Here is a 15935-nt window from a genome sequence, read left to right as displayed (position 1 = left end):
AGAGAGCAGTCTCTGACTAGGGTGGCTGTATTCTTTGACCATTTTTAAGACCTTCCTCTGACACCACCTGGTATAGAGGTCCTGGATGTCAGGAAGCTTGGCCATCTACTTTGTGCATGACACAAGTCATTTTCCAACAATTGTTTACAGACAAATTATTTCACTTATAATTCACTGTATCACAATTCCAGTGGGTCAGAATTTACATACATTAAGTTGACTGCGCCTTTAAACAGCTTGGAAAATTCCAGAAAATTATGTCATGGCTTTAGAAGCTTCTGTTAGGCTAATTGACATAATTTGAGTCAACTGGAGGTGTACCTGTGGATGTATTTCAAGGTCTACCTTCAAACTCAGTGCCTCATTGCTTGACATCATGGGAAAATCAAAAGAAATCAGCCAAGACCTCAGAAAAAAATGTATTTGACCTCCACAAGTCTGGTTCATCCTCGGGGGAAATTTCCAAATGCCTGAAGGTACCAGTTCATCTGTACAAACAATAGTACACAAGTATAAACACCATGGGACCACGCAGCCGTCATATGGCTCAGGAAGGAGACGCGTTATGTCTCCTAGAGATGAACGTACTTTGGTGCGAAAAGTGCAAATCAATCCCAGAACAACAGCAAAGGACCTTGTGAAGATGCTGGAGGAAATAGGTACAAAAGTATCTATATCCACTGTAAAATTAATCCTATTTCGACATAACCTGAAAGGCCACTCAGCAAGGAAGAAGCCAATGCTCCAAAACCGCCATAAAAACAACTAACTACGGTTTGCAACTGCACATGGGGACAAAGATTGTACTTTTTGGAGAAATGTCCTCTGGTCTGATGAAACAAAAATAGAACTGTTTGGCCATAATGACCATCATTATGTTTGGAGGAAAAAGGGGGACGCTTGCAAGCCAAAGAACACCATCCCAACTGTGAAGCACAGGCAGCATCATGTTGTGGGGGTGCTTTGCTGCAGGAGGGACTGGTGCACTTCACAAAATAGATGGCATCATGAGGTAGGAAAATTATGTGGATATATTGAAGCAACATCTCAAGACATCAGTCAGGAAGTTAAAGCTTGGTCGCAAATTGGTCTTCCAAATGGACAATGCCCCAAGCATACTTCCAAAGTTGTGGCAAAATGGCTTAAGGACAACAAAGTCAAGGTATTGGAGTGGCCATCACAAAGCCCTGACCTCCATCCCATATAAAATGTGTGGGCAGAACTGAAAAATCATGTGCGAGCAAGGAGGCCTACAAACCTGACTCAGTTACACCAGCTCTGTCAGGAGGAATGGGCCAAAATCCACCCATCTTATTGTGGGAAGCTTGTGGAAGGCTACCCGAAACATTTGACCCAAGTTAAACAATTTAAAGGCAATGCTACCAAATACTAATTGAGTGTATGTAAACTTCTGACCCACTGGGAATGTGATAAAAGAAACAAAAGCTGAAATAAATCATTCTCTCTACTATTATTCTGACATTCTTAGTCCTGTATTGACGCTTCGCCTGTTTGATGGTTCATCGGAGGGCATAGCGGGATTTCTTATAAGCTTCTGGATTAGAGTCCCGCTCCTTGAAAGTGGCAGCTCTACGCTTTAGCTCGGTGGGAATGTTGCCTGTAATCCATGGCTTCTGATTAGGGTATGTACATACAGTCACTATGGGGGCATTTCCTCAATGCTCCTATTGATAAAGCCAGTGACTGATGTAGTGTACTCCTCAGTGCCATCGGAAGAATGCCGGAACATATTCCAGTCTGTGCTAGCAAAACAGTCCTGTAGTTTAGCATCTGCCTCATCTGACCACTTTTTTAAAAAGTAGTCACTGGTGCTTCCTGCTTGAATATTTGCTTGTAAGCAGGAATCAGGGCAAGGGAGAGCTTTGTACACGTCTCTGTGTGTGGAGTAAAGGTGGTCTAGAATTTTTTTCCATCTGGATGCACATTTAACATGCTGATAAAAATTAGGTAAAACTGTTTCCTGTTTGCTTATGCACACACTGTATATAGACTTATTTCCTATTGTGTTATTGACTGTATGTTTGTTTATTCCATGTGTAACTCTGTGTTGTTGTTTGTGTCGCCTTGCTTTGCTTTGTCTTGGCCAGGTCGCAGTTGTAAATGAGAACTTGTTCTCAACTAGCCTACCTGGTTAAATAAAGGTGAAATAAATAAATAAAATTGAGTGCGGTTTTAGTGCCAGCATCGGTCTGTGGTGGTATGTAGACAGCTACGAAAAATACAGATGAAAACTTTCTAGGTAGATAGTGTGGTCTACAGCTTATCATGAGATACTCTAACTCAGGTGAGCAAAACCTGGCCAATAAAAATAAAAGATTAAGATGGGCAAAAGGACACAGGCACTGGACAGAGGAACTCTGCCTAGAAGGCCAGAATCCCAGAGTCGCCTCTTCGCGGTTGACGTTGAGACTGGTGTTTTGCATGTATTATTTAATGAAGCTGCCAGTTGAGGACTTGTGAGGCATCTATTTCCCAAACTAGACACTCTAATGTACTTGTCCTCTTGTCCAGTTGGGCACCAGGGCTTCTAATGTTAACATGCATGAAAACAATGCTTTTACAGTTACAGAAGTCAACAAATGAGAGCGCCTGGGGAATGGGAGTGATGCTGGGGGCTGCAGGGCCTGGGTTAACCTCTACGTCACCAGAGGAAGAGGAGGAGTAGGATAAGAGTACTGAAGGGCTAAAATAACTGGTTGTCTAGTGCATTCGGAACAGAGAGTAAAAGGAGCAGGTTTCTGGGAGCGGAAGAATAGATTCAAGGCTAAATGTACAGACAAGGGTATGGTAGGATATGAGGACAGTGGAGGTAAGCCTAGGCATTGAGTGACAATGAGAGAAGTTTTGTCTCTAGAGGCACCATTTTACCTCATGGAACATAAGTGCTAGCTAAGGCATTGTGAGCAGGGCTGGAGGCTCTACAGTGAAATAAGACAAAAATGACTAACCAAAACAGCAAAAGACAAGGCATATTGACATTAGGGAGAGGCATGTGTAGCCGAGTGATCATATGGTCCAGTGAGTAGCTAGGCAAGCTGGAGGCACGGCGATTCAGACAGCTAGCGGGCCGGGGAAAGCAGCAGGCTAGCAGATGGGCCTCGGGGGGGACGTTGCAAAGGGAGAGCCTGTTGAAACCCCCTCGGACGATTACGTCGGCAGACCAGTCATGATGGATCGGCGGGGCTCTGTGTAGGCAGCAAAGGGTCTAGGACAATTGGCAAAAGAGGCCTTGAAGCCCAGGAATTATCTGATGGATTTCTTTGGCTAGCCGGGAGACGGGCCTAGCACGAGGCTAGCTCCAGGCTAACTGGTGCTTGCTTCGGGACAGAGATGTTAGCCAGTAGTAGCCACTCGGATAGCAGCTAGCAAGCTGCAATGATCCGGAGTAAAGGTTCAGAGCTTGTGGTAGGAATACGGAGATGTGGTAGAGAAAAGCAGTCCGGAGTTGACCGGGCTGAGGCTGGCAGGAGTTGACCGGGCTGAGGCTGGCAGTTGTCCGAGTGGCAGTTGTCCGAGTGTCCGGGTGACAGCATGGGCAGCACCATTGAGGCAACAACAACCCTTAGGAACCCAGTTGACTACTATGACTACTTTAAAATAGCAGAAGCATGGTGGAAGCCCTCAATGGCGCTGGCCATGCGAATATGGCCTTTTGGCCATTAGAGGCCTCTATCGTTCTCTGTAAAGTGACGTGTTCTGACGATACAGACCTCAAGGCTCATGGTACGTGTAGTTATTTTGTGCTCTTTGTGGCAGAAAGTGACGGTAAAGACATGACTTCTCAAGACAGAGTTTGAAACATTCTTAACCAATGGGCACTACATCAACATACGAATTGTACGTTGTACAGTAATATTGCTATCGATAATATTTATCACAACGGGTGATTTTATTGAGAATTCACTTCCTGGAACCGCTCATTGGTGCCATATTGCCCCCTCCCTGTCCTAGAAAGATGTTACGATTCTGGGGGCTCCCCCTCCGCGGGGCGGGGGCAATAGGTAGACCACGGTGGTGCCAGCCCCGACTCGAAAAAATAGGGAGTGGGGTGTCTCGCTTTCTTTACCATCTCTGGGCATTTTCCGTCTGCACACTTCAATCTTCTCTGCTGCAAGTGAAGGGGCGTGTGCGTGAATGCAGGAGTGAAATATCAATGGCCAGCTTGAAACTTATTAATACAATTGAGATGAAGGAACTACCGAGAACGAAGAAACTAATATGAGTTAAAACGTCAAATATCAAACGAATGGGCTGCTAAGAAACTCCAGTAAGTTGCATTCTGAAGCAATCTCGCTAGCAATTCGCCTAATTAATCTAATTTGCAAAGGTTGCCAACTCTGGCAAGCTAACCCAGGTAGTTAGCTCGCAACAGATCCTGTAGTTAGCTAACATGATGGCCATGAACATTAGCCAAACATGATAGCCATGAACATTAGCCAAACATGATAGCCATGATGAGTTCGCGCCATGTACGATATAGCTGAGATTCATAGCGAACGTTTGTTAGGATGTATTGTAGCCATACTTTACTACAAGATGGTTAGCTAGTTGAGCTGTTATGTATGGAGTTAGCTCATCCTTTTGCTGAAGGGCCGCCGCAATGGCATCAAGTTTGTATGCTAATTGGTTAGCTAGCTAACGTTAAATTTGTGAGCTTGCTACCTAACGTTAGTCAACCGATTTATGCTAACTATTGGCTAATCTGACCTAGCTACCGATGACCAGGTTTATTTGGAGACGTCACACTGTTGGATGATTTAACGCTATCTACAGTCGGCTCATTTCCATTACACAGCAGCACTGACCCAACGTTAGCCCTCTGCTAGCATAACTAGCTAGCTAGATAGGCCAACTTGCTAACGAAGTGAAGACGTCATCAGTAACGTCACATGAAACCAGTATGTTAACGTTTATTCGATGGCTAGCTGCGTGGTTTAAAATATAATTTATTGCAAGGGAAGCAATCAATTCAAAGTGAACCACTTCTACTTAGCTAACTATACTAGTTGACAAATTCATGCTAGATAAGACTGAAATATGTCACTAGATGACTCTGAAACATGTTTTTCTGCGTTTATTGCAGGTGGTGACTGAGTTTGTATCTGAGACCCCAGGCCATCCACAAGACTTGTTGAGCAGGCCAGGATGCCCATTCCTCCCCCTCCACCCCCTGGAGGCCCCCCTCCACCCCCCACCCTCAGCCAGGTAAGACCTTATTCAAGTATGCAGTGTCACCTGGATGCAAAATGTTTCCTGTGGAACTGTGTAGCGAACTGTATCTGTCAAACAAATGATAGGGACATATTTAATGGTATGAGCCATGATGTAGGCCTAGCTCTAGTGTAGTTTATATAAATTAGTTGTAACCAACTTGACAACTCTCAGATCCCTTTTTCACTGGTATTGTGAAGCTGAATTTTTACCTTGTTCAGAGAGCACACTACTGAAATCTGAAATGAGCTCTCCCCGTGGCCTGTGATTGTATGTGCTATCCTTTCCCTGCCAAACCCAATCAGAGGTTGTGTCTCAAAAGGCACCCTATTCGCTTTAATAGTGCACTGCTTTTGACCCATAGGGCTCTGGTCAAAAGTAGTGCACTATTTAATGAATAGTGTGCCATTCGGGACCTACCAGAGAGCTTCTGGTGATTAGCGCTGCTCGCTCATGTTAATCATCCTCAAAAATGTTTTATTTTTTTTACACATGAAGTAATTCACATAATGAGCAGTCAACCGACCAGGCCTCTGCAGACGGGGCTGCATAACGATATGGATTTATGCAATGGACAACTAATTAATGACTTGATGTGAAGGACTCACAAAATATAAATCTTCTAAAAATGTATTGTGCTGTAGCCCCTCGAGGACACGTTCTACCCGGCTAATTCCCTTGCACCAACTGTGACATGTGCTTTCTGCAAGCTGTTACCTGTCAGGCCATGTGTAATCTTCGCTCGTTACACCAAGTCTATGGGCCGAATGGCCCCTCCCCATCCCAATTTCGAAAGACTCCTCTGAAATCGTGATTTGTCCAAAGCACCCAAACTAATGCTGCTCGTTATCATACACATCCCGTTGAAATCATGACAGATCTACTGTACCGTTTATGTAGTCTGTCCACGAGAAATTGGGTTGTGTACTCGGGTCTGTTCTACGTTAGCATAAAGTGTGCTATGCTGAGCTAACTAGAGGACACGTGGGCTCTCTCTTCCCCTTGCAGGCCAACACCACCCCACCTAAGCTCAACCGAGATGAGGCCAAAGGCAGAGGAGCCCTGCTCGGGGACATCCACAAAGGGGCCAAGCTGAAGAAGGTCGGCGTGGTAAATGACAGGAGCGCACCCATCTTAGAAAGTAAGGCCACAGCACCACTAAGGTTCACCCTTGTCTCAAACCTACTATTCTGGTAGTGTTTTACTGACTAATCTGATTGGATGGAAGTAAGAAGCACAGAACTGATGACGCTAGGGTAGTGCATGGAGCACACACTCTGGGGGTCAAGGCTTATTTCACAGGAGTGGAATGGGAGACCATGAGTGTAATTATACATATAATGGGTTAATATTGTAATGTATGTCATTTAACCTTGTTTTCTTCCCTGTCCAGATCCTAAAGGAGATGGCGTTAGTAATGTAGGCGGAGGAGGCTCGTCAGGGGTCATTCAGCCAATGGGAGGTCTTTTCCAGGCAGGTGTGCCTAAATTGAGACCAGTCGGAGGCAAGTATTTCATATCTAATCTGTTTTTACTAATGGTGTCACTTACAAAGATTTCCCAAAACAATCTGGACCGCCGAATGAGTGGTCCGTCAAACTTGTGTTGAAGAAGAAGGTTTAGCACAGCAATTTAATTCCCTTCCGTTACATTTATCTCTGACAAGTTTGGGAGCAAGCTTCTTCGTCAAAGCACGATTGCAATTGGTTGAAAAATGAGCACTGGTCTTTGACTGCTTAGATGGGGCACGTCAGGTTTCAGTGTTGTCAGAGGGCAGGACTGTAATAGATCTGACAGGCATGGCTGAAGGAGATTTTCTGATTCACAATATTGAGTTCCCTAACCTGCACGTCTGCATTAGTCTTAGATTTCATCATAGGAAAGGCCTTACCCTCTGTCAGAGAGAAAATATTAGAAAATGGATTATGATGAATAAAACAACATAACAAGACATTTCTGTTCTGTAGTAACTCTGGACTGAGAAATGTCCTAATGTTTCTCTGTTCATGTATAAATTAATCTTCATATAAATTGCTGATGACTTTTTTAAATATTTTTTTGGTGCAGATGGTTCGGTTGGCAGGTCAGCCCTGACGCCTCCTGGCACGCGCCCCGCTGCTCCTCGTCCCCCCGGACCCCCTGTTCGCCAGGACAACACAGATTGCTCAGCCCAACAGGCCTCTCCCCCGGAGCACTCCCGATCCCAGAGGCCCTCCCTCCCCGACCTCTCCCGCCCCCTCAGCGGAGGCAGCCCTAACAGTGGCATGAAGCACAGCTCCTCCGCCCCTCCACCTCCTCCCCCTTTTTCTCGCCGGGGCAACGCACCCCCTGCCCCGACTCAGAAGGCGCCACCACCCGCCCCCTCCTACAACCGGGAGAAGCCCCTCCCTCCCACGCCAGGACAGAGGGGGACTTCCCCGGTGCCGGCCCGCAACAGTGCCCCTCCTCCACCCCCTTCTCCCAACAACAACCGCCGGCCCCTGACGTCAGGGGGCTCCTCTGCATCCTCCTCTTCCTCCTCTCTGGGTCCACCTCCTCCCCCGTACCGCCAGCCCATGACCAACGGCCCCTCCAGCCCGGTTAACGAAGCCGCTCCGGAGCTACCTCAGAGACACAACTCCCTCAGCAAGAAGCTGTCGCCCGGACCTGGACACACTCCAACCCGTGGGCAAGCGCCACCCCCGCCTCCCTCCCCCTCCCCGCCAGGCGGACGCCCACCCCCTCCAGTCCGTGAGCCCCCCGGTAGAGGAGCAGGTGTGTTGCTACTAGTGATCTCCTTGTTCCTTTACCTGTAATGGAGCTGGGTTAGGGCCAGTCCCATTTCAAGTCCATTAAGTTCTAAATATTTTTCTCGCTGTGCTACAATTCTTGCTTTGCCTCGTTTAACCTCGATCTCCTCTTGTCAATCACCTATCATAATATGAGGCAAGCGAGGAGGGGTGATTGTTTGTTTATTAGTGTAAACATTTTAAACGAGTGTAGAAAAAGTAGTGTGGCAAGGCGTGGCGCTACAGTCAGGACGGTGGGGTGCCACGACAGGCCTACAGTGTTTTTCTAGCGTTCCTGTCTTACTGTTGTATTGTAATGACTGATGGGTAGCCAGTGTGGCTTCTCTATTAGTCCTTAATGACTGTACCGTTCGTTTTATGTACAGCTCCACCCCCGCCTGGGTCGAGTCAACGAAACGGTGGTCGGGATGCCCCCCCTCCACCACCCCCCTACAGAGGTAGCCCTTCAGAGCCTCATAGCCGTGGCAAGCCCCCCCCTCCTCCCTCCCGTACCCCTGCCGGACCCCCGCCCCCTCCCCCACCTATCCGCAATGGACACACCTCCATTTCCCGCTCCTTCGTAGGTGAGTCTTCTTCCCCCATACTGCATCACCTGACCTCACATTTGGTTTCCCTCTACATTGACTAACAAAATGAGAGTTGGTTATTAATCTACTTCGGAGTCTTTTGGAATGTATAAAATGTTGCAGTCCACGTAAGTATTGGATCTGTGAAAGAGAATGGGGAAACTATGCATCGGAGTTGGTCAAATCAATTTGAGTTGGGTAAAGGGTAAACTGACTTAAAAAAAATATATTTCTTATATACACTTTTATTTTATTTGTGAGAGCTGATTAATCTCTCGTGCTTCAGGGCACTTGATCCATGGCCCCTTCGGGTGGAACAATTTGGATCAATACAAAAGGGGATTGAGAACGACCGACACTTCACACTCTTCCCTACTGTTCTTTCTATCCTCTCCTCCCCTTTTGCCCCTCAATGGCTTTGACCACCACTCCTGACCTGAACTGTCATCTTCCTAACCTTCTCTCCCTACAGATGACTTTGAGTCCAAGTATTCTTTCCACCCTCTGGATGACTTCCCTGCTCCAGAGGAGTACCGGCACTTCACCAAGATCTACCCCAGCAAAGCCAACAGAGGTGAGGGCAACATGCCAATAAGTAACGTACACACAGATTTTCTGGTGCAGAGTACATTTTTATTTTTATTTTTTTACATGAAAGGAATATCAATATTTTCCCCATAGGCCTATAGTTTATTGTAACAGTTTTTTTATTGTTTCTTTGGCAGTGATGAGGGGAGCTCCTCCTGCACCACCTGTGGGAAGGTGAACACTGAGACTCCGTCACTTCTAGTGTACAGGAGACAAGGGTTACACACACACACACACACAACATTCTCACATGGAACCTACAGCATATAACATATACATGCTTCTCATTTGACAACATTTCACTTAAGCTCCACAACCATTCACTCACACGCTCGCCCTTGAAAATAGCCCAGGAATTTTTTTCTATGGCAGTCTCACTCCATTTGGAGGTGGAGTTTGGCAGCTTACTTATGCCATTCCCAGCCTGTGTCCGCGTGGGTGAACTTGCCCTGTTTAATCACAAAGGCATACTTACCCATTCATAGTGTTTCCAGGCTCGTGTGTGGATGGGGAACACTAGGACACCGTTATGATAGACATTCATCTCCTTACCACACGGGCTCCACGTCAGAGTATGCACTGTGAGAGCCCACATCACCATCAAACGGGAGAACACCAGTCAGAAGAAACAAGTGACTGGTCCTAACAGCCTGGTCCTAACGGCGGTGACTCTACAGCCTGGTCCTAACGGCGGTGACTCTACAGCCTGGTCCTAACGGCGGTGACTCTACAGCCTGGTCCTAACGGCGGTGACTCTACAGCCTGGTTCTAAGTGTCTAAAGGGGAGTGACTTTTGGGGACCCACTGCACCCCTTGCCGATGGAGGGAACTGCAACTGTTTGAAAGTTCCTTTCAGGTATACGGTTTGTGGAACTGAGAACTGGAGAAGATAAGAGGTTCTTTCCAAAAGTGCCAACTAAGTCCGAACTGAACTGGGAACAGCTCATATCCCCCATCCTGTCTCCCTGCTGCAAGGCTTGTCGTGGGGTTCTCTTATGACTGGTTGGAATGATGGACTGACAAAAGCAATAGTTCCATATGTTCTCGGTGATGGTTGGCAGTAATCAACACCTGTGACAATCGTTGGTTTGTGGAAAAAGTAATCCTGTTGAGAATGATCGTGCACATGTATGGGATCTTGCAGCAAGGAATCTCTCCCTCCCTTCCTCTCTGTGCAGGAAAAGACTAACCAGATAGATGCATGTTGTTTTTCTTTTTCAGTGTGTCTTGTCTTGACAAAATGCACAAAGGTGAGCTTGTTAGTTGTCCTAAATGCAAAGCAGAAGGTTATTATGCCTTTAAACACTAGTCTGGGTCGCTGAAACCATTTCACAACTAACTCAACACTACAACCCCACTAGCTCCCTAGCCGGGGCGGCAGGGCAGCCTAGTGGTTAGAGCGTTACTAGTCCAAACCCCCGAGCTGACAAGGTACAAATCTGTCGTTCTGCCCCTGAACAGGCAGTTAACCCACTGTTCCTAGGCCTTCATTGAAAATAAGAATTAATTCTTAACTGACTTGCCTAGTTAAATAAAGGTAAAATAAAAACACAAAGCTTAAAAATGACAGCTTTTCAAATGCATTGGATGCTGCACCATTACATTGACACTAAAATACTTCAAGAGTTTATTGTTCAAAATTGATGGGGGGGGCTTATGTTGTGGGGTAAGTAAATGGATGCTTTCAAATACAACCTTATCCTGCCGATTTCACATGTTGATACCCACAATAGCCACTAGGTGGCAGTATTTAGTTTTTCCCATAGGGAGACGTGGGAGTTACATGGTTGTGATGCAGTACCCCTTCAACTTGTAATTTAAAAAAAAAAACAGTTGTGTATTATGGATTTGGCCAATGTTGAGCGAAAGGGCAGTGCAGACCTGTGTCTGTGTACCAATTTTGAGCTCTTCTGCTGAGGGTTGAATGGACAAACTAGTGATTTAACAGCCAAGTTGTTCATCTCAGGCATAGTTGTCTACATTCTGTCTTTTGAAAGAAAAAAGAAAAATCTACTTGATTTCCAGAATAACATTTATGTAATGTAGTCCCTACATTTTCTTTGCTTATTAATGCACTTGACCACAAGCCTGAAACAAATGCACATTGTTACCCAAGGGCGTGAACCTTTAAGGCTGGTACTTGTGATTGGTTCCTATTGTTTGTTTTGTCGGGTTAGTCTTATTCCTCATTGTGACAGAACCCCCCCCCCCTAAACTGTCACTCGCTATTCTCTTTTTATTTCAACCCTTTGCTGGTCTTTTGCCTTATCATACGCATTCGCTGTAAGTCAATTCAGGATGTGTTTAAAAAAAAAAAAAAAAGCTAAACTAATCATTAAGTGTATACACCTCATATGGGTAAAATGGTAGTCATAGCAATTCTACATGTTAATATGTATAAAGCTTGTAATATAGTGAATAAAACTGGGATAGATGACGGCAGGCTTTTGTCAGAAACCAGTGACGAACTGTTAGTATTTCCATATGTCTTTCTCTTGCCTTCTGTCGTTTATTTAGATATTCCCTCTTTGTGTCAGAGGGCCTGTGTGGCCATTTCAACAGGAGCAGTATGCACTCACATTGAGAGAACCTCCTTATTCGTGTCTTCTTCTCGTCCCTCCATTTCATACTTGGCTTAATCCAGGCCCTGGTTCCTTCTGTACATTTCACCCTTCTGCGTCAGACATGTTGTACCAATTAAAATGTCACTGATGGAAACAAGTCAACTTTTCCTGTCTCTGTCCAGTCCCTTGTCATCTGTTATTATTGACAGGATGCAATAATGTGCCACCGGCTTTGGTTAAAAGGATAGTTCACCCACATTACACAATTACATCAGTTTTCTTTTAGGGGGTAGATTGCTGGAAGCTACAATGTAATAGTCTGCATCACTTAAAGAATGTTTCCTTTTATGTTCCCCAAATTGGTGTAAACTAATAGACAATAACACTTAGCTTTAACACTATATGCACAAGTATGTGGACACCCCGTCTAATTAGTGGCTTTGGCTATTTCAGCCACAGGTGTCTAATATCGAGTGCACAGCCATGCAATCTCCACAGCAAAACATTAGCAGTAGAATGGCATTACTGAAGAGCTTATAGGATGCCACCTTTCTGCCTTGCTAGAGCTGCCCCGGTCACCTAGGCGCTGTTATTGTGAAGAGGAAATGTCTAGGAGCAACAACGGCTCACCTGCGAACTGGTAGGCCACACAAGCTCACAGAGCGGGACTGCCAAGTGCTGAAGCGCATAAAAATTGTCTATACTAGGTTGCAACACTCTACCGAGTTCCAAACTGCCTCAGGAAGTAACGTCAGCACAAGAACTATCTGTCGGGAACATTGCTGAGGAGCCACACACAAGCCATGTGCAATTCCAAGCGTCGGCTGGAGTGGTGTAAAGCTCGCCACCAATGGACTCTGGAGCAGTGGAAATACATTCTCTGGAGTAATGAAGCTCCTTTCATCTGGCTGTCCGATGGACGAATCTGGGTTTGGCAGATGCCAGGAGAACGCTACCTGCCCCAATGCATAGTGCCAACTAAAGTTTGGTGGAGGAGAAATAATGGTCTGGGGCTGTTTTTCATGTTTCAGGCTAGGCCCCTTAGTTTCAGTGAAGGGAAATCTTAACACTGTGCTTCTAACTTTGTGGCAACAGTTTGGGGAAGGCCCTTACCCTTTTGAGCATGACAATGCCCCCTTGCACGAAGCGAGGTCCATACAGAAATGGTTTGTTGAGATCGGTTTGGAAGAACTTGGCAGGCCTGCATAGAGCCCTGACCGCAACCCAATCGAACACCTTTGGGATCAATTGGAATGCAGACTGCGAGCCAGGCCTAATCTTATATTTAGTCCCACCTTAACCCCATCCCCCATCTCTCTTAACAGCATCCAGTTTTGATTGCTGTGATGTTTCACAAAAGTTCTGAACCTTTTCTTTTCTCATAGTTTCTACAGATTGTAAATTGAAAGAAATATTTTTGCTAAAAGTATTCTTATTTGATTGACGACTTTTCAAATCACCCAGCAGTGCTATTTTCAGAGTTCCCTCCATGTAAATGTTTAAATTCTTCAACCATTTTTAAACTGTTGTCCAAAAACCAAGGTACATATGGACAGTACCAAAACAAATGATCGAATGATTCTGTCTCTGTAGCTAAATCTGCAGAGCTGGCATGGTTGTATCCCCCATATACAGTGGATACAGAAAGTATTCAGACCTTTTTTCCCCCCACACTTTGTTAGGTTAAAGCCTTATTTTCATATTGATTAAATAAATGATTTATAAGGCTGTAACGTAACAAAATGTGGACAAAGTCAAGGGGTCTGAATACTTTCCTAACGCTCTGTATATAACATCCCGTTGGTTGCAAGAATTTTGTATAATTAGTAATTGGGTCTTCCTTTCCTGTGGTGGTCCTCATGAGAGCCAGTTTCATCATAGCGCTTGATGGTTTTTGCAACTGCACTTGAATAAAATATGAAAGTTCTTAATGTTCTGCATTGACTGATCTTCATGTTTTAAAGTCATGATGGACTGTCGTTTCTCTTTGCTTATTTTGAGCTGTTCTTGCCATTAATATGCACTTTGTCTTTTACCAAATAGGGCTTTCTTCTGTATACCACCCCTACCTTGTCTCAACACAACTGATTGGCTCAAACGCATTAAGAAGGAAAGAAATTCCACAAATGTACTTTTAACAAGGCACACCTGTTAATTGAAATGCATTGCAGGTGGCTACCTCGTGAAGTTGGTTGAGAGAAAGCTTTGCACACTTTGGCAAAGGGTGGCTACTTTGAAGAATCTCATATAAAATCTATTTTGATTTATCACTTTTTTTAAAAGTTACTACATGATTCCATATGTGTAATTTCATAGTTTTGATGTTTTCACTCTTATTCTACAATGTAGAAAATAGTAACAAAGAGAAACACTGGAATGAGTAGGTGTGTCCAAACTTTTGACTGGTACTGCACATAACTTTAACCCCATTGAATTGTGTCCAGTACTTATGACTTATTATCACCAATCTATCGTCCATGTAAAACATTGTTTTTTTAAAAACCTGTCTGATTAGGATTAATAATATCTGACTATCTTTTTAATTCTATGCATTTTGCCAGAATGTTTGCATCACAACACTGAAGTGTAAGGGGGTCCTCTAATTTTTTAATGGACTGCAATCTTTATATATATACCACTTGGGTCCTGTTTTAAGTAGTTATGAAATCAGACCACCTTGTTAAGTATCTGATAATCTACCATTTTTATAGGAGTGGTTAAAACATGCTGAAAACGGTCCTCCGGGTACATCGAAAAAGGCTTTAATTGCATCATGAAGTTCCTCCTCTGTAATTTGGCTTTCTGTACAGATGTTAATTTGACATTATTAATAGAAAGAAAAATTCATACAGTTTAACTTTGGTTAGTGGAGATGGAGGAGAGTGAAATGAACACAAATGCTTAAAAGTACTTTGCTTCCTGTTTCAAAATATGGTTTTCGTGAATCATGGCTGGCTCCATTTTGTAACACGTTTCAGTCAATTTTGTTTGGTATCATTTCTATGGTGAGGATTAAATTATAATTTGGTACATTATTTTTCCCCATATTCCATCCAGTTTGCTGTATTTTTTTATATTACACTGGATTTTTCTTGAATAAGTTCCTCCACTTCTTTTTGTTTTCCCTCTAACGTATTCTGTGCCTCTATAGTACCGTTTTTATTGCTATCTAACTGTACTGTTAGTCCTTCAATTTCCTTTGTTAATATGAACTATTTTGACCTAAATTGCTTTTGTTTTAAAGATGAGTATTGAATTGCATTTCCTCCAAAGGCACATTTTAGAAGTGTCTAAAACAATAAGGGGATCTGCTGTACCTATGTTATGTTGGGGAAAAAGTCAGTTTTCAATATATTCTCCCATGTGGAAATTCTGTAATAGTAATGTATATGGCAATTTATTTGATGGTCCGACCGCATTCTGTCCCATATCAATACTTTCTGGTGCCAGTGAGAATGACATAAAATAGTAGTCAAGATGACTGGATTGATTGAGCCTCCGCCATGTATATCTCACTAGGTCAGGATATTTAAGTGTCCGTATATCTCACTAGGTCAGGATATTTAAGGGTCCGTATATCTCACTAGGTCAGGATATTAAACCTCCATGTATATCTCACTAGGTCAGGATATTTAAGAGGCAACTCCAGGATGCTGGCCCTCTTGCCTCAGAAATTTCATCCAAATCAATACTTTAAAAAAAATGAATTTGACCTTTATTTAACTAGGCAAGTCATTTAAAAACAAGTTCTTATTTATAATGACAGCCTACACCAGCCAAACTCAGACGACGCTGGGCCAATTGTGCGCCACCCTATGGGACTCCCAATCACAGCCGGTTGTGATAGTCTTGATTTGAACCAGATTGTCTGTAGTGACGCCTCTGGCGCTGAGATGCACTGCGCCACTTCGGAGCCCTAACCCTTCACAGAGTTCAAGTAACAGACACATCTCAATATCAACTGTTTAGAGCATGAATCAGGCCTTCATGGTTGAATTGCTGTAAAGAAACCACCACTAAAGGACATCAATAAGAAGAAGAGACTTGCTTGGGCCAAGAAACATGAGTGGAAATCTGCCATTTTTGGATATATTTTTTTTAACTACGCAAGTCAGTTAAGAACAAATTCTTATTTTCAATGACAGCCTAGGAACAGTGGGTTAACTGCCTGTTCAGGGGCAGAATGACAGATTTGTA

The 15935-nt window shown here is 44.2% G+C and overlaps 1 protein-coding gene across 1 annotated transcript; it reads left to right on the top strand.

Moving 5' to 3' along the window:
• Window positions 1–3559: 3559 nt before the first annotated feature.
• LOC110486184 (WAS/WASL-interacting protein family member 2) lies at window positions 3560–11877 on the top strand. The gene is made up of 8 exons (XM_021557606.2): window positions 3560–4288; window positions 5105–5226; window positions 6241–6373; window positions 6626–6736; window positions 7299–7985; window positions 8386–8583; window positions 9059–9160; window positions 9312–11877. The coding sequence occupies exons 2-8, from the start codon at window positions 5167–5169 to the stop codon at window positions 9350–9352; spliced, it is 1332 nt and encodes a 443-aa protein (XP_021413281.2). The 5' UTR covers window positions 3560–4288; window positions 5105–5166; the 3' UTR covers window positions 9353–11877.
• Window positions 11878–15935: the final 4058 nt, after the last annotated feature.

The sequence above is a fragment of the Oncorhynchus mykiss genome, chromosome 13 (assembly GCF_013265735.2).
Source record: "Oncorhynchus mykiss isolate Arlee chromosome 13, USDA_OmykA_1.1, whole genome shotgun sequence".
Lineage (NCBI taxonomy): Eukaryota > Metazoa > Chordata > Actinopteri > Salmoniformes > Salmonidae > Oncorhynchus > Oncorhynchus mykiss.
The sequence above is the reverse complement of the archived record's forward strand: the minus strand, read 5'-3'. Positions and strand labels throughout refer to the sequence as shown.